Below are 23,202 nucleotides of genomic sequence, written 5' to 3'. Positions count from 1 at the left end.
ATCTTTCTTCCTGTCTGTGAAAACACTCGGGGCGAAAGTAGCCACTTGGATCTGAAGGAGCCAGCTGGGAAGAGTCAAGAGAAGGGTAGAGACCACGCCCTCCCTGGGACCTTGTCACAGTCCACCCGCTTCTCAAGTTGTTACTTAAAGAAAATCAAACCTGGGTTAGATCATAGACAGGCATTAACAAGCTGTCTGTTGTTCGTTGCTGCAGAAAGTTGCTCACTTTCTCTGTGTAACAATGAAACTACAGTTCTATAGCTAATATCTTTTTTTTTTTTTTTGGTTTTTCGAGACAGGGTTTCTCTGTGTAGCCCTGGCTGTCCTGGCACTCACTTTGTAGACCAGGCTGGCCTCGAACTCAGAAATCCGCCTGCCTCTGCCTCCCGAGTGCTGGGATTAAAGGCGTGCGCCACCACGCCCGGCTTATAGCTAATATCTTTATTCCCAGAACCTCCACAATCAAGATACTGTATCCTTGCAGCTTTCTTCTAGCCGGCTTAGGGGCTTAGGAAAAGAAGTGATGGCTGAAAGCAGTCGTAAAATCTGGCAAGGGCTGAGTGAGCTGACGTAGAGGGAGAATAGCTTACATCTTTCAGCCTGCATACGGTTGACAAACTTTCAAACAAAAGGTGGTGGAAAAGAAGACACACCTGTTTTTGTCAGGACACCATCCCAGAAATACCTATACTGATATCCCGATATACTGATCATAGCACAGCAAAACATTTCCTCTGCTGCTAGGGTCACATGGGGCCCAAACAAGACAGACCCATCTATCACCAGAGTCAGTGAAATGATAGTTAAAATTGAGAGGAAAATCTCAAAGCAGTAAAGTTGCTTATGATGTGAATGAATGGACGAATGAATGAGTGTGTCCTTGTTGCGCGGTGCACAGCCTGAACCTAGATAGCCTGCCTCTTGGTTGAAGCCACATTAGAGGAGGTATTGTGGCCTGTGTTGCTGGAGGCACTCCTAGCATGCCACACTGTCGTGTGAGGTTAGGTCCCTGTCCCTCCATCCAGATGTGTACACGTGAAGATAGATAGCTTTTTAGTCCTTGGCTTAAAAGACTTTTAGAAACATTTCCTTTATGAATCTATCTTACCAGAAACAGTTTACTCGTTCCTGTGAGTAATCAAATTGAACAGCTGAGCACTCTGTTAGGTCTAGGATCCGAATTGGTTCTGGTGACTGAAAAACAAAACAAAATGTCACATAAATAAACACATGCGCGTGTCCATCCCTTAACAAAGCCTGACACAGGGGAGACACATGCTGGGGTTTGGGATCTAGCTTTTCATAGATTAAGCACTGGGAAGACATTGCGGGGTCATACAGATGGCTCAGTGGTTAAGGGGGTGATCTGCTCTCCCAGAGGATCAGTGTTCGATTCCCAGCACCCATACCAGGCAATTTAAAACTGCCTGTAACTTTAGCACCAACAGGTTCAATGCCTCTGGCCTGGTACCAATACTCATGGGTACATACTACCACACAGGCACATGTTCATGCAGGTTATTTAAAAATAAAATAATTTTATTTTTTGTAAAAAAAAAAAAAAGATGCCCCTTTTGTCAATTTACATCAGATCGATGTAGATTTTTAAGGAAGGAGTCATATTTTCTCCCATCTTTTAGAAACTTCTACTATTGCTGAACTCTTGTATAAAGAAAATAAATCATTTTAAGTTGGCATGATAAAATGAACCTGGGCACTAGACATACTTTTATTTATTTATTTTAACGAGAACGGCGATTTTTTTAAAAGATGTTTTTAATTTATTTTTATATGAGTATACTGTAGCTGTCTTCAGACACACCAGAAGAGGGCATGAGATCCCATTATGGATGGTTGGGAGCCACCATGTGGTTTCTGGGAATTGAACTCAGAACCTCTGGAAGAGCAGTCAGTGCTCTTAACCACTGAGCCATCTCTCCAGCCCTGGATATGCATTTAAGGCAAGGGGAAATTGCCTCCTAGGCAAGAATGGCAAGGGAAGAATCCTTTGTCCCAAGCAGAGGGAGCTAAATACTGCGGAGAGCGACAGCTGCACTGACCAATTAGCAGCCTCTGGAGAGAGCCCTCATTTTAGCAGAGTCAGAATAGATCAGGATCAAGAGCCCCGATTCTGGGCTGGCAACATGGCTCAGTAGGTAAAGACGTTTGTGGTCAAATCAAGCTTGATAATCCGAGTTTGATTCCCATGAACTGCTTATTGAAAGGAGAGATGCAACTCCATAGGTTGTCTCTGATCTCCGAACAAACTCTGTGGCCAGTGTGCCCCGCCCCCTCATAATTAAATACACATTGAAAAGATCTTGGGTCTCTAGACTCTTGTTTCAGAGGATGTCTAGAACCAACACCTAAGGAGCGGCGTGGGGGTGGGGTAAGGGTGAGAGAAGAGGGAAGAGTGGAGGCGGGGGAGGGGAGGGTACGCATGTCTTTCTCACCATCTGGTCTTTGAAATATTTCAGTTCGTTCCTTTGCAAAGTGAACCATCTTGTTTTCCAGGTCTGAGGGGAGAAAATTTAAGTTTGAATACAAGAATGTAATATCTAAACTTGATAGTTTATTTTCATTTTAAAAATATATAAAGATCCTTTCCCAATCTGTTGGTGGTCTTTTTGTCTTATTGACGGTGTCTTTTGCCTTGCAGAAGCTTTGCAACTTTATGAGGGAGTGGGGGGGGGAGTGTATTGGGGACTTTTTGGATAGCATTGGAAATGTAAATGAGGAAAATACCTAATAATAAAAAAAAAGTATATAAAGGATTAGATGAAATAAGCCTAAAATATTTTGGGGTATTTTTTTTGAGGAAAGTTTCAAAATACTTATAAAAAAATAAGATGACTCTATGTTCCAAGATCACAACAGAAATACCACTAGTTTATTTAAATGAATAGAACCAGGTGTTTTAAATATTCAAGGTGATTTATAACAAGCCACTTACGTTTCTGTTTTATTAATGCTATAATAAAAATTGGTATCAACTTTGAGACCCTTCTGTGAGCTATGTCACCACCCCAGAAATTTATGTATATTTTGTGTATACTCTTGAAACTTCATTTATATATAATGCATATTTACCCATTGCATATAAAGTAATGTCATCTATTATTATTTATTATTATTACTTTAAAGCTGATACAGTTGAAGTTTAGGATCCTTTAATCACGTGACACTCTGAATCTTCTCTGGACTCAACAGCAGAAACTGTTGCTGCTATTTCCTTCCTATGTCTGAATAATGCCCTGATCTGTCTCAGCTGGCAGTGCATCCAGTTAAAAGAGACAATAGAAGATTGCAGAATAAACATTCAACGGGCATAGTTGTTCATGCCTTTAATCCTCACACTGCGGTTGCTGAGAAGTAAGACTGTATCCTTGAGGTCAGCCTGGGCTGTGAAGGAGACCCTCTCTGGATATGAAACAAATGAATCAATAAGCAGGCTACAAAAAATGAATGTCTCCCATCTTCAGTGAGCATCCAGTCTAGTAAGGACACGGATAACTGCACGAATAGATTAGACTCAAGCAGCCTGGTTTACAGGAGAGAGGGCAGGACTCTGACTCTCAAATAGACAGGAGCTAACACATTGCATGACCATGGCTATGACATGTGAAAATTAAAGAGAGCTTTAAAGGTACAATTGCCAGCAGGGAGCAGGCAGGGGCCCTGGATTTGTAGACTGTGTTTACTTTGGTATTTTATAATGTAATTTTTCTTAAGCACCAGCGATGTGTTTGGCCTACCTTTCAGTAAACAGAGGGCTGGAGAGGTGGCTCAGTGGTTAAGAGCCCTGGCTGCTCTTCCAGTAGGTCCTGAGTTCAAGTCCCAGCAACCACGTGGTGGCTCACAACCATCTGTAATGGGGTCCGATGCCCTCTTCTGGTGTGTCTAAAGATAGCTACAGTGTACTCATATACATAAGATGAGTAAATAAATCTTTAAAGAAGAAAGAAATGTTTCTGAGCAAATTGGCCCCTTTGTTCTTGACCCTTCCACGGAACACGCTGCACACTGCTTCCTTTTTAGTATGAACTGCAGGTCACTCACACAGGGCTTCGTCAGAGAACAGCCAAGTCATTCCTCAGGTAATAGAAGTGGCTCAAGATAAGTTCATAATTTTCCTTTAAAAAAAACAATCTGACAAGATTACAAACCCCACTCCCTTACCTTCACCAGGCCTCCCTGCTTGGTGAGATAGCCTTCTTTGGTGCCCAGCTGCAAAAGAAAAGGCCTGGAATGAAGCCCAGAATTGTCACATGTTTGGCCTTGTGCTTCTATCCCTTCTTATCTTGCAGTGCTGGGGTGTGGGGGGACCTCACTCCAGGCAAGCACTTTACATTAAGCTGCAGGCTTGCCCTGTCCTGTTCTATGAAGAACATGTCTGCCACTGATCTTTAACAGACCCTCTCCAGGTCTTGCAACTCTCCCCGGTGCCACAGGAGACACTTTGCAGACCGGATCATCCGACATATTTCATATCCGCAGGCACTGATGGAAAGGCTCTTGATTACCTCAAGCTGGCAACTTGAAAACAATTAACAACAGGTGATGTTTGTTAGTGTGCAATGAAAGCCAGTAGCTCGGACTGTTGTCGGAATCCTAGAGTAGAAGCAAGCACTCATATGGAACGGGCCGTTGACACTCGGAAGTTGGCCTTCAGCCTCCATACCCTTGTGCTCACTAGACATGAACTTAGATATTGGATAAAAACATTGAGTCTGGGACTGGAGAGATGGCTCAGTGGTTAAAGAGCGCTGACTGCTCTTCCAGAGGTCCTGAGTTCAATTTCCCACCAACCACATGGTGGCTCACAACCATCTGTAGTGTGATTGGATGCCTTCTTCTGGTGTGTCTAAAGACAGCAACTATATAGTCACATACATTAAATAAATAACATTTTTTTTAAAGAAAAAAAACCAGAGTCTGTAATGAATATGTATAGATTCTTATTCTTACCATCCCATAAACAAAACATCCTACTGGTCATTTCCGGGCATTTGTATTGCCTTGGGTGTGATACGTAATCTAATGTAAGTGCATGGGGGGGGGTGTGGATAGTTTATGTGCACACTGCAGCATTTTAGATAAGGGTCTTGGACATCTAAGGTCATTGGTATCCATGCAGGGTCTTGGAAATACTGACTGATACTGAGGGATTGCTACATTTGGGACAGTCTATTCAGAAAAGTAAAAGGATTTCTTTATTTTAGGGCTCTGGCTTTTAAAGTTTAAAAAGGGAACTAAGAGGCAGAAATGGCCATATTTGTTTTATTCCATAGTTTTCCTTCTACAGGGTCCTCTCCACTGCAAACTCGACTCGTGTCCCATAGGAAAGAGACTCAGAAGTGCAAATGCTTCATCTACTCAAAATGGGATCTGAAATACAGATGAACCATTGTTTTTAATTGGATTCATTGCTTTGATTGTTTCATTAGTTCAGAGGTAGCAGCAAGGAATTGTGGGAATGGCTCGGACTCTACGTAGGCCAGGGGCCCTAAGATAAAAAATTTCATAATCCCATAATCAGCACAAACTGAACTCCTGGGACATTATGTTATTCTACTGTGACCTCCTGATATACCTTTCCTTAAAGAGAAGAAAACAAGTAAGACCTGGGAGATGACCACGTTGACGTCAGGGCTCTTTTTAACAGTTTCTCGACTGTTCTCTCTTGAGGTGAATTCTTCCGACCAAATAGAAAGAGGAGCCACGGGAATTCCAAGAATAGAGATGAGAAATAGCTCAGAACCCTTTGTGGAATTCGGATGTCAGAACAGTGAAGGTGAACTTCCTGCGTGTGCATTTCAACAATGCTCAGCAACACTGCTGAGTCTGACGTCACATAACCACTGTGATGTTTTGGGTTTTTTTTTTGGTTTTTTTTTTTGGTTTTTGAGACAGGGTTTCTCTGTGTAGCCCTGGCTGTCCTGGAACTCACTCTGTAGACCAGGCTGGCCTTGAACTCAGAAATCCACCTGCCTCTGCCTCCCGAGTGCTGGGATTAAAGGAGTGCAAAGAAGTTAAATTGAGGGGCCAGAGACATGGCTCCGTGGTTAAAAGCACTTGTTGCTCCTCCAGATAACCTGGGTTCGATTCCCAGCGCTTAGATGGTAATTCACAACCCCTCCAACTCCAGTTCCAGAGAATCAATGTCCTCTTTGGCTTCTCAGGGCACTGGGCATGAATATGGTACGTAGGCATACGTTAAGACAAAACACACACAACATATATTTAAAATTGGGGAAAAAAGTAAAATGAGAAATTAAATTGAGTTAAGTATTAAGAAACTTTTTAAAATTAATTTGGGGCTGGAGAGATGGCTCAGTGGTTAAGAGCACTGACTGCTCTTCCAGAGGTCCTGAGTTCAATTCCCAGCAACCACATGGTGGCTCTCAACCATCTGTAATGGGATCCAATACCCTCTTCTTGTGTGTCTGAAGACAGTGACCGTGTACTCACATACATAAAATAAGTAAATAAATCTTAAAAAAAAAAAAAAAAAAAAAAAAAGCCGGGCGTGGTGGCGCACGCCTTTAATCCCAGCACTCGGGAGGCAGAGGCAGGCGGATTTCTGAGTTCGAGGCCAGCCTGGTCTACAAAGTGAGTGCCAGGACAGCCAGGGCTACACAGAGAAACCCTGTCTCGAAAAACCAAAAAAAAAAAAAAAAAAGCCAGCTAGGCAGTGGTGGTGCACGCCTTTAATCTCAGCACTCGGGAGGCAGAGGCAGGCAGATTTCTGAGTTTGAGGCCAGCCTGGTCTACAGAGTGAGTTCCAGGACAGCCAGGGCTACACAGAAACCCTATCTTGAAAAAAAATATATCATTTTAGTTTGTTACAGGTGAGTGTCTATAGAGATAAATTAATTAAGGTTAAGTGTTTTTGTAAAGGGGCCATTAAACTCAAGCTAAGAGATAATGCTACGGACTATTCCCTTTAACTAATATACTAAAAGTCTAGTATTTTCTGTGGTTTGATAAGTGAAATCCTAAAGATGTATGATCTGAAAATATACAGAGTCTCTGGATATAAGCACTGAAATAATTGTGCAGCAGGTTTGTCCTTAAACACGCGATTGTAGCAGGAATGATGTTTGGAAGAGCTTTAGGTTAGGAACAACCTAAATGTTTAACAATAAAGGACTAGTCATGCCACCTCCCTCACCATTTTCTGTAAACATCCAAAGTTCTCAGGTGAAATGAGCGTTCGGACATTCGTGCACCTTGGTGCAGAGTGGTGGAGCCCAGAGAACAAGGAGAATCTATGTGGCTGGTGCCATTAGCTGTAGGAGCAGCAGCTTGGTGTGGGTGGTAAAGCCAGGGGTGGGGTGGGGTGGGATGAGGTGGGGCGAGGGCTTCTTCCCATATAGGTGGGAGTGGCAACTAGTGTAAAGTAGTTATCTGCTGAGAGTGGGGCGGCAGTGGCCTGGAACTGATTATTGAATGAGCAGGAAGTCCTGTAGGGGGATGGGCAACTGAGCAGCAGATGGACATTGCTTACAGTCCATTGATCACCACATTCCAGATAAAGGGACCCATATTCCTCCCTGTGGGAGAAGGTGTCGCAACCATGAAAACCTGAAATGAGCCTTATGGTACTGATAAGGATTTCAGTGGTTGCTGTGTAACTATGGAGGGAAGAATCGACAGATGAGCAGATGGACTGATAGACGCAGATATAAATTCATAGGTACACATGCGGACACGTGTGTCTTTTCCTTATCCCCGAGGATGTAGGAGAGTGACATTTCAATCAAAACAGGTATCTATGTGGTTCACGTATCAAGTTGTGAAGTGCCACTTTATAGACAAAGAAGAGGTTTCTTCTGAAAAATAGTTGACTTTAGATATGACACAAGGAAAACATGAGCCAAGTCTGGGACACCTTGCTATGTCAGAAAGTCAAGTTATCAAAGCATCAGGAGGCCATAGACACAGACAGAGACACAGAGACACCCTGAAAGGCCTCTTACTCACCAAATCACAGACAATTTTGAAAGATCAAAATAAATTGTGATAGGATCTTAATCTATCAACACAAAACACTGGATAACATGGGAAATCAAAAGCTCTCCCTAAAATCAGCCCAGCAAGAAAGTCCGACGCTCACCACTCACAATAACTGGAACAATGGTTAAGACAGCCAATTAACGCCAACTGATGGGCAAAGTTTTAGTAAGGAGCAGAATGCATATTCATTAGGAAGGGATGCATATTTGAAATTCTCTGGTAGATTAATAAAGATTCCTGAAATCTTTATTATTAACAACAACAACAACAACAAAAAGAATAAAATGATTCTAAAGGGAAGAAAGCTGACGAAGCCTCTCAGTTGCTCAAACCTTCCTTAGTGGGAAACTGCAAACCTGGAGTGTCTGAGGAGGCAGTGAGGGCCATGAGAGCCCCTGTGGTGTTCCTACCAAACCACACACTCCAACCTAATCACAACTCCGTGAGAGACAAGCCAGCATGGGGAAGACTTTATGAATGGACTGAGTTTTAATTTTCAAAAAATGAAAGAGGAGGGAACTCAAGGCAAAACAGGAGTTGGGACAGGCAGGACAATCAAGAGACGGGACACGTAAGACCAAGGACAGGATCTTTGTATGGATGAAGCAAAGCTCACCAAGCTCTGTGGTTACAATGGTGGCATAGCAACTTCCTAATTTGGGTTGTGGTGTGTGGTCATGGAAGCAAATGTCTCTGTCCGTAGGAATACACACTGCTGTGTTTAAAACGACCAGGCATCCAATAAGCAGTTAACTCATAAATGGCTATTGGAAAACAAAGCTTTTTAGATTATTCTTGCAATTATTCTGTCAATTCAAAATTATTTCAAAATCTTAAAATGTGATTAAAAAAAAAACACAGCCAACCAGAATGACTGCTTTAAGTAAACCAATATACTCAGTAGTAGAATATTAAGGAATTTACTTAATTGTGTTTTAGGAAACCATGCAAGCTACCAAAGATGTTCACAGGGTATAGTTAAATATAGATAACTCTGTAATAAAGAGCCTAAACACACACACACACACACACACACACACAGAGAGAGAGAGAGAGAGAGAGAGAGAGAGAGAGAGAGACAGAGACAGAGACAGAGACAGAGAGAGACAGAGACAGGAAGATAGAGAGAGACAGAGAGACAGAGGCAGAGAGAGAGAGAGAGAGAGAGACAGAGGCGGGGGGGGGGGGCAATACACATGGACACATAGATAAACATGCTGGAAATGTATAAGGGAGGCACCCAAGAAGAACCACCACACATCGTAGATCATATAACAGAGAAAGATGTCACAGAGCAAAGGAAACATCCTCTTTGGAAGGAAAGGGTTGTTAAAAGGAAGCTGAGGAAGCATATATTCTCACTAAGCCAGGCTGGCCCAGGAACTTGGAATACATTGTCTCCAGGAGTTTAACTGCACCGTCTATTATCATGTTGTCTGTATCTTCGTAGCATCTTGATGGTGACCAGCTTATGTCCTAAGAGATCGCCTGGCCTCTAACTTAGCCGCAAGTCCACTGAACACTTAGTAATCAGGGGGCCTCTTTCAAACTGTGAAGACTTAACTTAAGTAACTAAAACTCTCAGACTTTTTCAGCATCCAGAACAAAGACTCAGTCTGTGCAGCGAGGGAAGGAGAGCTGGCATGGGAGCCATGCTCCCTGCAGGACACTTAGCTCATCTCAGCCATCCCTCTGCTGGGAAGCAGCACAGGCTAGCCCTCTTGTGCTCTAGAGCCTCACCTTCCCTCTGGCCCACTCCTAGCGATGCTGACCTTGTTGGTCCTTGAAGCCCTTCTGTGGAATGTCTGCCTCAGGGATCTTGTGTGTTATTTTCTCACTCTACTCTGCCTTCTTACTCCTTCATGTGAACTGTTCTTTTCTTTAGGAAAAAAAATTGTTGACAATTTCATATATGCACATAACCCATTTTCTCCTTCCTCTAAATGACATTTCTGCTCCACTGTTTCTTACCCAGGGAAGTTGCCCTGTCCCTCCGTGTCCCTCCGTGTAACCTGTTTGCTGTTATAGTATGCTGACTGTATCTGTGACCTCCTCTATAATAGAAGCTCATAGGTCTTTGCCTAGTTTACTGCAACACTTAAAGCTGGTGGTCACTTTAAATGTTCATTTAACAAAATGAATTAATTAAATTTAATCTTACCTCAGGAGCCTAATGCTTTCACATTTACAATATATGAACAATAATTTCCTTAAAGTTGACAAAGGATGTGAAGTAACTTTATATAAGCACCTGCATTTGGGGGAAATAGACTACTTTCAGTTTTTTACTTCAAGCAAGTTCTTCTTCTAGAAGTATGACGTAATGTTCTTCCTCCACAGACTGGAACTCATTTCTCAAAAGAGAAAACAGAAATGTGGATACCTCAGAGCTCAAAGCTGGGAGAGAGAGGTGCCCGCATTGGGTGAGCGGGGACAAGAATGACAATCTGATGAGGGCTCTGTTCTCTCAACTAGGTCAGTTCAGGATTCCGTGAGCAAAGTATACTGAGATACAATCCTGGATCTATTAAAAAGCCTCTACTGTTTTGATTGGTATCATTACACAATAAAGTTCTTAGGCTTCTTCTTGTTATATTATGTGCTTTCCCTGTTGACCAAGCCCTAACCACTGTTTTTAAGTTCTCTCCTGGGTTACAGTGTCCACATACTTAGTCGGTTGAACTTTGTGACACACGGAGAAGCAAACAAAAAGTAGTTATGACTTCCATACTTTTGTCTAAAGAGTCTTAGTCCAGGCTGAGACCAAAGCTACAGATCAAGTATTGGCTGACTCCTCCTACTGACCAAAGATAAACACAGGCAAAAGATAGCAGATCGTAGGCTCACTGATGGCTAGTCTCTAGGAGTCTAACAGAGGCTGGGGGGAAGGTAGGCATGGCTCCCACCAACCACTAACCAAGAAGCTGCCTGCCACCGATACCTGCTGGCAAAAGAAAAATTAATTCTCTTTAACGGAGTCATACTGGGTATATCGGCCACAGTTCAGGGTAGACCTTAGACCCAGAAGCAGTTGTCCGACACAAATCAAACTCACTGGTGTTTGGTAGACTTTTTGTCTTTTAGGAGGCATTTCTTTTTTGTCTTATTGGTCTTTTGATTATGTATTTTGCTTTTGATTTTTTGTGTTTTATGGTACATTTCTTGGTTTTTGTTTTTTAAGAAAGAAGGGGCATGAATTGGATGGGTAGGAAGATGGGGAAGGTCTGGGAGATGCTGGGGAGGGAAAAGTATGACCAGAATATATTGTATCTTTTTTTTTATCTTAAAAAACAGAAGAGAAGGAGACTGTGAAGATAAACAGTTGATACACGAGGTGGTTTTGTGACAGCTAAGAACAGGGAAAGAGGAAGCTATGAAAGGAACTGACGGGCAAGAAAAGAAGAACCGAGCAGAGGTAGGTCTTGATCTGATCTCGGGGTCTCATCTGTCTCCGGAAATGTATCAATCAGTTTACTTTCCTAGATTTCTCTAGTTCTAAAATCCAATGCTTCCTTTTGTTAACTCTTTAACTAGCCCTCCAACCTCCAAGTCTTTTAAAACCAATTTTCAGGATTTTTATTTCTGATGAGTTGTAGTAAAATGGTAAACTATTCAAGCTACAAAGCCACAAGAACTTACAAGCAATGATCCCTGTGTATATGTCCTATGTGTGTGCCCACATGTGTGCACGTACATGGTACAGTATGTCTATGGAATATACATATATACAACATAAACTTGAGTTTCTTTACCTTCCACCTTGTTTAAAACACACACCAGGTTGAGCTGGACTTAAAGCTTTTGGAGACTCTCCTGTCTGTCTGTCATCTTCTCGCAGGGAATAAACACATGTATGCCACTGAGTGCCGGCTTTTAAGTAGGTTATAGGATCTCAACTCTGGTCTTCAGATTGCATGGGTAGTGCTTTAACCACTGAGTCCTAACCCCACGCACTTCCCCTTTTATTGGCACAGCATCTTGCTACATAGTCCTGGTTAGCCTCAACTTTAGCCTCCCAGGTGTTGGAATTTCCAGACTGCACCATCACACCCAGCATGGCACATTTAAGAAAGTCTTCTTTTGGCATCAGAATAGAAAAAAAATCACTTTGGGGATAGGAAGGTCCCATCTGTTTTAATATGCTTGGTAGTTAATAACTGTAAGTGGCTGTTTTTTAAGTGTAAATGGCTTCTTGGTGTTCTATTTGGATGTTGCTCTTTTTATCATCTGCCCAAACTAAGATTTCCCCTACTAGAACTATTCAGCATGCCAGGAGGAGAGAGCAAGTGGAGGAACCCTGAGGATGGGAAAAGGAGGGGATGTCAGAGGAACCTGCAGACTGTGGCTCACAGAATACATAGGGATGACCTCTGAGATGAACGATGACTCATCCCTGCATCCCATAATGCTCAGACTAAAAGGGAGTGGGGTCACATTGGCAAGAAGTAAGAATACTTTCTCCCCGTGGGTGCCATTCACTGGAGAACGAAAGATAGAAAACGGTACCCCGAGTTTTCCGGGGGGAGCTGGAGAGGCTTTTCTTTCGTGGGTAGTTGAAATGCAAAGGAAATTGTTTCTCTACGTTTTAAGCAGCTTGTCAAGGAATGACTGCTTAGGCAGCTAGGAAACCTCATCTCTCACCTACTCTACTGTGAACCTGTTTGGCTGTTTAAATAGAGAAATATCAGTGACATTTTCTAAGTTTTTGAAATCCTATCACTAAGGTCTCTCTCTCTCTCTCTCTCTCTCTCTCTCTCTCTCTTTGCTAGTCTCTCTGTCTGTCTCTGTCTCTGTCTCTGTCTCTGTCTCTTGTTCTACTGGTGATAAGACATGATCTCACAATACCAGGCAAGCACTGTAATTCTGACCTACACTCATCCAAAGCGTTTGTGGGTTTTTGTTTGTTTGTTTGTTTGTTTGTTTGTTTTTAATTTTCCTTGGACCAGCTGAATTTAATTATAGCCTCCCAATATTAAACCAAATTCCAAGTTTTGTATCCCCTTGAGAATGTACTGCTTTGTTGTTTGTTAGTTTGCTTGCTTGCTTTTCAAGATAGGATGCTACAAGACAGCTCCGGCTGACACAGAACTCTCTTTTTAGCCCAAGGTTGAGCTCATAGTGACTCTCAAGTCTCAGACTTCCAAGTGCTGGGATTATGAGTGTGTGACACTAAGTTGGCTCCAGACTAGAACTTTTGTGTGAGCCAATGGACTTTAGTTCTTGCTGCATTCAATGGCAATCAGTGAAGAGCACGGTGGGCACTTACAGAAGGCGCAGTGGGCACGAGGTCGTTCTCTGTCCTTCCTGTCTGCATCGCTGTGTGAACCCGGACTGATTCGTAAATGCAAGGTTCTTCCACTTCCCTCGGATAGGGATGCTTCAAAACCATCAGAGTCCCTGCATGAAAACAGAAATATACATACAAACGTACATATATAGTCCAATATGATGCTTGAGGGAAGATACAAATGTTAGCCAAGGTGACTAGCGGGCTTATAAAGTCTATTTATTAAGTGTGTGTGTGTGTGTGTGTGTGTGTGTGTATGTATGTGAGATATGTAGAGTTCAGAGGACAACTTTTGTGGTCAGTTCTTTCTACGGTGAGACTCCAGGGATCAAACCCTGGCTTGTGAAGCAAGCACTCTTCCTGTTTGAGCCTTCTTATCACCACCTCCATTATTAGTTATACTTGTGCTTACTCATCTCCACAGCATTCCGAGAAGACCAACTTTATACAAGCCATAGGACTTGGATGCAGAGATGTACAGCATGAGTTAGCTGAGAGATCAATATAGTCGCTTAAATGAGCAAGGTGATGAGACCCAGAGAATAATGTGGACAACGCGGGATGCTCAGAACAGCTCACACAAGAAGCTTGACAGTTGAGCTGGACCTTAGGCCATAACTAGAAACTTTGCAAGCAGACTCTCATAAAGCTGTGAGAACAAAGCTGAGAACACGGGCACAGGGAGGGTCTCTGCTGACGTCCTTACTGCTTAGCAGTTTTGGAACAAACATAACAGATCAGTGGACTCAAAACCACGGCCTCCCAGCCCTCTCCCCACACTCTCCTCACACCTCAATGAAGCCTCCAACTGACTTGGGTGATCAGGGCAGGAGCAGATGGGAGCTCATTTGCAATTGCTTCCATGTCCATACAGAAGAGGGAGCCAAGCAGAAAGGGGGTTCAGCCCAGGCAAGTAGGCCCTGGGAACATCATTCAGAGGCTCAGAGAACCTCTGACTCTGCATTCTGACATTTCCCATTCTGTGAACTTCCCCCAACCAATCAGTCAACCAGAAACTAGAAACTTTGACTAGAAGAAAGCTGAGGTCTTTGTTTTTCCTCTACTGCAATGGCTTCTTGCTAGTTTTCTTGGGGGAAGGGGGAACTGCTAAAGACCATTCAGGGTCTTGGATGTGTGAGTCGAAAGCTCTACCACTAAGCTCCACCTCCAGCCTGCTTCCTGCTTTTTATCTTAAGAGGCCTTTTCTACAGCAGCTCTATTCAGGACTTTACTAGACATGAAGAAAATAATTCATCAAGTAACTTAACTAGTATTCATTCAGTTCTGTGTCAGGCACTGTTGCTGGCCATGGGGCTGCCACAGCAGACACACGTTCATGCTCTGATTAGGCAAATACTCAAGATTCAGGGGTCAGAAGTACTAGGCCAACACATTGCATGTGTAAGATGTGTTGGGGCTGGTGGGATGGCTCAGTGGATGTTAATGATAACTACCCTCCAAGACATTACACAGTGTTTCTATACACATGAATGACTGTCAAATCAGATACCATGGACCAGATAACAGGCTGGCTGTAAGGATGAGAGTTTGTTTAGAAAAGATGAAAGAGGGCTGGCTCACATGAAGAGATGGCTCAGAGGATAAGAGCACTGACTGATCTTCCAAAGGTCCTGAGTCCAAATCCCAGCAACCACATAGTGGCTCACAACCACCCATAATGAAATCTGATGCCCTCTTCTGGTGCATTGAATTGGAAGTCAGCTACAGTGTACTTATATATAATAATCCATCTTTGGGCCAACAACATGAAGGCTCACAACCATCTGTACAGCTACAGCGTACTAACATACATAAAATAAATCTTTAAAAAACGATGAAAGAAGGTGTCTCTGATTTTGCCTCAGAGGAGGATCCAGGCCCTCTCTGTATCCCTCCCATTCACGTCGGTGGCACCGGGCTCCCAGTGACAAATGGCTTGACAGTTATCAGAGGTCACAGTCTGCTCTTGCACGTTGCATGTGCTCTCTTTTATCACCCTGACCCTTCCTGAGAATTCATCAGTCCCGTGTGGAGCAGGAGTCAGAATAAAAGCAGAGGCATCAAAATCAAAAGCAGCCATGGAGCAGGCTCAGGGGCCACATGCAGAGCAGGCTCGAGGGCCACGTGCAGACTGCTTTCCTCTGCAGAGGCTGGGTGAGCTCAGGGCTGGTGTCTTCTCTACATTTGCCCTACCCCCAAGAAATATCCCACTGATATGCCAGGCAGTTGCTCTGGCATTGTGGAAAGACATCTGGACCCACCAGCTAAGACCAGCCTGGATCGCCTCTCTCCCGCCCCTCTGCTCAAGCTGACCTAGACTAGCCCTTCTGCCTGTTTGTTCTTCCCCTAACTAGTGCAAACAGCTAAACTTCCTCCACAAGGCTGAGCTGTGCACCAGACAGAGGGTGTTTGCAGAAAGATTGCAAAACAGTAGATAGTATTCTTCGATAAAGAACACATTGCAAAGTCCTTACATGAAAATCCAATGACTGAATTTTGGGGAACTTGATTTTTTTTTAAAAAAGACTTCATTTGTGTGCATGCTGCTGTGCACATGTGCACACTGAGGTCTGCTGAGGCCAGAGAGTATGTCAGATTCCCTGGAGTGGGAGGTGCAGGTAGCACAGCTGTTTGGAGGAGGTGCTTAGAAGGAAACTCTGGCCTGCTGCAAGGAGAGCATGCATTTCTAACTGCTGGGTCATCTCTCCAGCCTCAAGCCCCACACTTTAAACCTTTACATTACATATTCTCTCTCTCTCTCTCTGTCTTCTTCCCTCCTCCTCCTCTTCCTCCTCCCTCCCCCTGCCCCGTGTGTGTGAGTGTGTGTGTGTGTGTGTGTGTGTGTGTCCGTCCTCATCCATCAATTGGATTCACCTCACTTATTTCCTCCTCTGGAAAGCAATGCTATTTTCTGGCTTCACAAGCATTGCTGTAGGTCCACGTTTGAGAGGCGTAGAGACAGGCTCTTGCAGATGACATGTCCATCATCGACACCCTCCCTGTTGCCATGACTACTGGGCTGCTTCCCTTCGTTCTCTAGTTCAGCTTGCCGCACATCCTGAATGAACATACTAAAGCGCCCCCTTCTCCACGCACTCCAATGTTTTCACATTTAGCCAGCTAGAGAAGCAATGGCTTATCACTTCCACCCAAAGCCCAAGACTATGCCTTCCCTTTACAGGAAAGGAAATCTGGGTTGGTGAATTTAGATTATAAAAAAACCACAGGACTTAGTTGGAAGAGTCCGATAAAAGGCAATGGGGACATGGGGGTGGGGATGGGGGGTGGAGAAGTTGGGGGTGGGGGTGGCAGGAGACAGAGAGGGAAGAAGATGAGAAACTTTGCCCTGGCTGCTTGGTTCCAAGTTTCACTTCAGTTTCTGAGCTTCGTGAAGGCTGCTTCCTGCCGCTGACATGAGCCTGGCTTCATACACGTTCAGCGTGTTGACGAACTGATTGATAAACGTAGAGTTTACGTGACAGATAACATCTATAACTCCATCCACAATACCAGTAGTGTGTTACGATGGAACTTAGACAAAAGGCAGGAATGGCTTCAGGCCTCAGGTGTATTGGTTGTTTTCATCTTTATCTTATGCACTAAAGTTAGCTTGTGGGCTCTCCCTGAGGGACAGACCATAAGGTGTTCCCGATCAAGAATGGTTTTTGAGGGGCCTGGGCCAATGACTCAGCAGTTATGAGCATTTGAGCTGAGTTTCCAGCACCTTCATGGTGGCTCATAACCATCTGTGACTCCAGTTATAGGGGATCTGGTTCCCTCTCCTGATGTCTGTAGGCACCAGATATACATAGGGTATAGGCATGCCTACAGGCAAAACACTCATTTACATAAAAATAAATACATCTATTTTTAAAAAGAATGGCATTTAATTCACTTCTCTATTTTGTCTATTTTAGCAGGGTGACAGTATCCATCCGGTGGTTTGTTCTCAATACTTATTTGTTAAGTAAGTGTGAAAATATTCATCTATGTTTTATTTATACTGCCCTGGGGTTCAGAACACGGGTTTTCAATTGTCACTGTGTGATCTTCTGGCCCCTGTCATTGAGAGGTGGCTTTCTAGGGGTTGGGGTCCTGTACCAATAGTCCAGTTCTTTTTCTTGTCTACTGTGGTGCTTGCCTGGCACACTTTAACCAACATGTACACGTATCCCAAGTCTAGCCTCCCAGAGGCAAACACACTGAGAAAGGAGAAGTAGACCAATTCGTCAGGGCAGAAGATTTCGTTCAAACGTCAAGCCACTTATTTTGGAGTGATCCCCTGACTCCACCACACATATGAGTACAATAGGGCCTCATGAACAGCCGATGAACACATCTGTCATTAAATGTTTCATGCTATACCAAAGATCTTACAGCTCCCGCCTTGAATCTGATAGAATCAATTACCACCACGGGGTTTAGTGAATGAGTCATACTGCAGAACGTCTCTGCTGAGAATCATTCTAAGTGTCTTTCATATCTGAAGTCGTTCTCCCTTCACAAGGAGGCACGAAAGTGTGAACCGTTACCGCAAGCTCGATTTTAGACGACGGTGAAAGCAAAGCTCAAAGAGGTTAAACAGTGGGCCTGAGAACACAGGGTTGGCAAACAGCAGACTCCAGAGTGGAATGGGGACCTTGTGGGTCTGCTCATCACAACGCAGTTATTCTCAGCCTCAGGTGTCTGGCACCATGGAAACCTGTGCTGGATGCAAACTGCTCTCCAGGTGGGGAGGAGGTTCGCGCATGGGTAAATCAAGGTTTGATGAAAAGGAGTCACAGGGAATCAGCCTCAGGAATGGGGATGTGCAAATTGGCTTCTTTTCTCATCAGACCTGTTTTCTCGTTTGTAAAGGGGAAATTAAATGGTCCCAAGATACCTTCCGTTTCCACCTGCCTAGAAAGCAACTCAAACACACAGGCCCCAAAGCGGGGAGAGGATGGAAAAGACGCTTCATAACCAAAGCTGGTCCTGCTTCCCGTAACTATGCCGCTCCTCTGAAGGACTTAGTTCCCAACTCCCTTTCATGGTAGCTTCCCATTCTCCATCCTCAGGTAATTTTTCTTTACCTTATTTATTTATTTACACAAGCAACTTGATGTTCTTTCTCGGGAGCTATGTAGTCAGGCCTACTATTTTAGGATGCTTTCTGGATAGTTGTTTTTTGTTTTTGTTTTTTTTTTTTTTTAAATGTTTTAAGATCTTTTTTCTAGTATAAGGCTTTGAATGGGGTCAGCGAGGTGGCATAGATGCGGGCATAGGAGCTTGCTGCCAAGCCCGATGACCCGAGTTTCAAACCTGGGCCCCACGTGGTGGAGAGGAAGAATTGACTCCAGAAAGTTCTCCCCTGACTTTCCGATGGGCATTGAGGCACACATTAATACACAAAGAAAATAAACAAGTGAAATAAAAAATATTTAAACGACCCTCAAATGCCATTTTACCTAAATACCATGAGAATACCCGTAGTCCAATGGCGGAAGTTGAAGCGGATCCATTTTCTTTCATTTTCTTTATAACGACAGGTCTACCTTACATTACCTTACATTGCGAGCATTGACAGTACCTGTTCCTTCCAAAGCTTAGCTTGGATGCATTCCAGCCTTAGCACTGAGGCTTACTAGGCGCACAGCCTCAGGGAAAGTATAAAGCCTCATTTGTTATTTCCTCATCTGAAAATGAGGTCACTGCTTGTATTCTTGTGGGCAACGGGGAAGATTAAATAATTCGTGTGAAAACCTCTGAGCGAATGCCTGGAACCTGCTTAACATTCCTCACTGTGGCTCCATCCCCCACCCCCACCCCACCCCACCCCACCCCCCACCCCTGTACCGTTTTTTTTTCATTTGCAAACACGCCTCCCCTACCAACTGAAACACATTGGGGCTGACCAGCGGGAATGGAAGAAGCTTGATTTGGCAAAATTCCAAGTTGTCCATTAAGTTACCTCCAAAAACACCCCAGGCAGTTCTTAAACTCTTAATGTCATTAGCTTAAAGCGCGACCCCCAGGAAACTAGCTGGTGCCACAAAGTGACTAATATGAGCTCTAACTTTTACCCAAGGCCCAGGCATCCCACATCAAAGCAAAAAAAAAAAAAAAACAGAAGTGGAAATTTGGCTTTTGTGAAAGAACCACATAGGGTCTCCAACACTGCACCAATTATTCTAAAGGAAAGCTGCAAACAGAGGACCTGACTTGAAGCACGATGCATGTTCTCATATGTGGATTAGGTGACTAAAGTTACCTTCAACTACTAAAACAAGCAAGCAAGCACCCCCCAAAACTACACGGCAGTTTTCACTGGAAGCTATATCAATGTGAGCGAAGGGTGCTTTGTCTTAACAACGCTGGGATGCCTACCTATAGATATCAGTGCGGTCTGTGTTTTCATGACCATGCGAGGGACACTTTGCTAATTAGAGGAAGAGTCAGTAAAAAATTAACTATACTAAAAACTAACTATATATATAAATATATATTCTCAAATATCCAGGTCTCTGGAGTGCTGTGTATAAGGAATGAACTCTTTAGATACTATCATGGCAAATGGAATGAGGATTCTGGATTTAATCATCACCAGGTAGACACAGAACACAGAAGCATAAGTCTGCATCATGCTTTGTATCAATTTTGCTGGTTAGAATTGCCAGAAGTGTTGGAGTATTGTGCAGACTACTCTAGGCTACCCCTCCCCACCCCACCCCCTGGCATGTTAAGGAATCGATTAGCATTATTCTTTCAAGTTCTGGGATCTATCAGGACACAAAACTCACAGGAATCCTCTCCTCATGGGGTTTATGGTAATATGCACAATAAGATAATGTGAAGATGCGTTCATTAAAAATTATACGACTATCAAATGTGCTGGAGAAAAAGTCAGTAGGTCCACTGCGTCGCTCTGCTGTGGGCTTAGGAAATGATACAGTTTTGAGGATTAGGGACATCTCCAGAGTGTCTCTGGATGGTTAGACAAAGAACTTAGAATGAAGATGAACTGTAATGGAGACCAGAGGAAGAGACCATTCTAGGGGCAACACCGTTGGCAGGAGCTTAGGTGCGATCTAGGAAACCTGTGTTCTTCAGACTAAAAATCACAAACTGGGCATTTAAGGAACAGAGAATAAGAATATAGGAGAAAAAAAATGACACTTAAATGCATCCCTTTAGATCAACCCTGCCAATTGTCTTTAAGACAAACGTTTTCCTGCGACCTGCAGTCAAGAATTCTGGGTGCCATGCTTCTGACACTGTTATGCATCATTGTAGAGCACAAACGTGCAGGTTGTGTCACTTTATGAATATCACCCTGTTGCTCTCAGAGGTCGTAGCATTCCCATCAGTGGATAAATCAATATATCTCCTGCTCTAGGGCACTGTACGTATTAGGCAAGCCCTATCTCTGAACTACATACCCAGCCCAGTTTTTAACATTAGGGTTTTTTTTTTGTTTTGTTTTGTTTTTGTTGTTGTTGTTTTTTTTTTTTTTTTTTTTTTTTTTTTTTTTTTTTTTTTTTTTTAATTTGAGACAGTACCTTGCTAAGTTTCCAAGTCTGATCTTGAATTTCTGATCCTCCTTTTCAGTCTCTTGACTGTGGTGGTCTGTGCCACCAAGCTGAGCAGACCATCTCTATAAATGCACACTCTTAGGCACTGCAGGCCAAAGCTGAGCCTGGGACTAAATCACAGGCACAATCTCAGTTATTGGATTTTATTTCTGATTTTGGAAGACCTAGAGAAAAATGCTCTAGCAGAGCCTTGCTCAATGTGTGAACAAGTAGTTTTCCTGTACTCTTCTTTAAACCACAAGAAATTTGGCTAGGAGGTCTCCGGATCTGTCAGAGCTAACATTAGGTACTAACACTTGTTTTGGTTTTGAGAGTGGGCCTTGCTATGTAGCCCAGGTGACTTTGAACTTAGGATTATAGGCATGTACCACCCACCATTTGTGCCCACCAGAAGCCAATGTATAAGGGAGCAAGAAGTGGGCTATTTTTAGAAGGTGGCATCTTGCTTTCCATTCGCCATTCCTCGTGGCCACAGTGGTGACTCTGTGACTATTGCAGCCCTGCTCGGCTTAACAGACATTGTGACTTCAGCACACTATCTTGTGTTCCGGAAGCCTGTTACTCCCACGGTGGGCAGACTGGAACACTCAAGTGTCATGAGTCCTGTCCTTTGAATAAGCTTGGATGGCTTTGGCTTCATCTGGTGGGAACAGATAAGCAAGTAGAATAAATGCATTCTAACTCGATGGCTTGAAGTCAGCAAGTCATGTGCACACTCATCAGCTGAATCAGGGCTCCGGAAGCAGCAAATTGTTTATCAGATGATGGATAGCGCAGAGGACAACCAGTGGGCAAGATGACGAATTTAGTTTTCTAGAATAGATGAAGTGGGAGCCTTGGTGATAGCACACAGAACATTTTAACTTTGGGGGAAACTACTCTATAAGCTCCAATACTAATGCATTACGCATAAGCCTCTTTTTTTTTGGCCAGGGTCTTGTTATGTAGGCCAGGTTATCCTCTACCTCGGATGTGTAGTCTAGGCTCACCTTGAACATGGGATCTTTTTGCCTATGTGCTAGAATTACAACTACCACTACACTTGGCTGTGAGATTTCTTTAGTCAGGATAATGTATTTACAAAGAGGCTGTACATTGCTCTAAATGCAATGTGACATTGACCCTACTGTGTGCAGGGGACCCTACTGCGGTGCAATTTCAGGTGAGCCTCTTGTCTGGTGACTGTGTGGGAAAGTCTCAATCAAAATATATCGCATTCACTTTGGTCCCAGCCTTGAAATCTGCCAGAAGGCAGGATGTGTATGCACATCCATTCGCCATCCCCTCATTTTGAGAAGGTCCAGGAATGAGTACAGAGAAGCATAAAAAAGATTTAAATAGTGTCTAGGAAAGAAGTTTAAATGAAAGAATTAACTTTACTTAAAGAGGTGGCAAACAGATAACAATAGTGGTTTTGATGGCTGCAGGATTCCTAAAAGATACTCATCCCTTCATTTATTTCATTTATTTCTTCACTGATAGCAAACATGGGAGGAACAAAAGGAGAGGCATTCAAAAAAAGAATGGGGGGCTGGAGAGATGGCTAGGTGGTTAGGAGCATTGACTGCTCTTCCAGAGGTCCTGAGTTCAATTCCCAGCAACCACATGATGGCTCACAACCATCTGTAATGGGATCCGATGCCCTCTTCTGGTGTGTCTGAAGACAGCTACAGTGTACTCATATAAATAAAATAAATAAATAGTTTTAATTGAAGAGGAGGATGAGGAGGAGGAGGAGAAGAAGAAGAAGAAGAAGAAGAAGAAGAAGAAGAAGAAGAAGAAGAAGAAGAAGAAGAAGAAGAAGAAGAAGAAGAAGAACCCTTAAGACACTCCTCTCCATTTCCAGAGATTAAGAATTGAATAAAACCAAGTGTAGGGTGGAGCACACACAGGGAGGAAAGCTGCAGAGATTAGAGAAGTCGATGTGCTCTCTCAGGTCAAGGTAGCAGTGGAAACTAATATTCCCATGTGTATTAGTTTGTGAGAACGAGTTAAACACTGAGGAAGCTCTCAGGCTTGATTGTGAGGATTTCCATCCCGGGAAATGACAGATTGGCAGCTTTAGGCTCACACTCAGCACATTCTCCCTCAAACCTCGTCTTTTCGTGAGCAGCCAGCGTGTGGTTCCTGTGAGTTGTTCATCTGTGTCAGTCACTGACTCATACTGGGGTCCGTCCCAGTGACATAAGTGGCAACAGCAGTGATCAGTGATGCCAGCTCACCCCGCCACACTGATGAGCAGAAAGATCACTCCAGAGATTACAAGAAAATGTACAGATTCACGGCAATTAGCTGTGGCACCATCTCTCGGGCTATAGATTCTTG

At 43.5% G+C, this 23,202-nt stretch overlaps 1 protein-coding gene across 2 annotated transcripts in view; it reads right to left on the bottom strand.

Moving 5' to 3' along the window:
• Positions 1-23,202, bottom strand: part of Dapp1 (dual adaptor of phosphotyrosine and 3-phosphoinositides 1) — a 50,870-nt gene that overhangs the window by 5,899 nt on the left and 21,769 nt on the right. For both annotated transcript variants that reach the window (XM_021158757.3, XM_021158756.2), the window contains 4 exons: positions 13,286-13,416; positions 4,180-4,227; positions 2,454-2,516; positions 1,109-1,194 (listed from right to left, as the gene is read on the bottom strand). In XM_021158757.3, the coding sequence (XP_021014416.1) occupies positions 1,109-1,194; positions 2,454-2,516; positions 4,180-4,227; positions 13,286-13,416 (328 nt within the window). The remainder of the gene's footprint in view (positions 1-1,108; positions 1,195-2,453; positions 2,517-4,179; positions 4,228-13,285; positions 13,417-23,202) is intronic.

This window comes from Mus caroli, unplaced genomic scaffold (assembly GCF_978045245.1).
Source record: "Mus caroli unplaced genomic scaffold, Mus_caroli_1 scaffold_3, whole genome shotgun sequence".
Taxonomy (NCBI): domain Eukaryota; kingdom Metazoa; phylum Chordata; class Mammalia; order Rodentia; family Muridae; genus Mus; species Mus caroli.
This window is presented reverse-complemented; position numbering and strand designations above follow the sequence as displayed.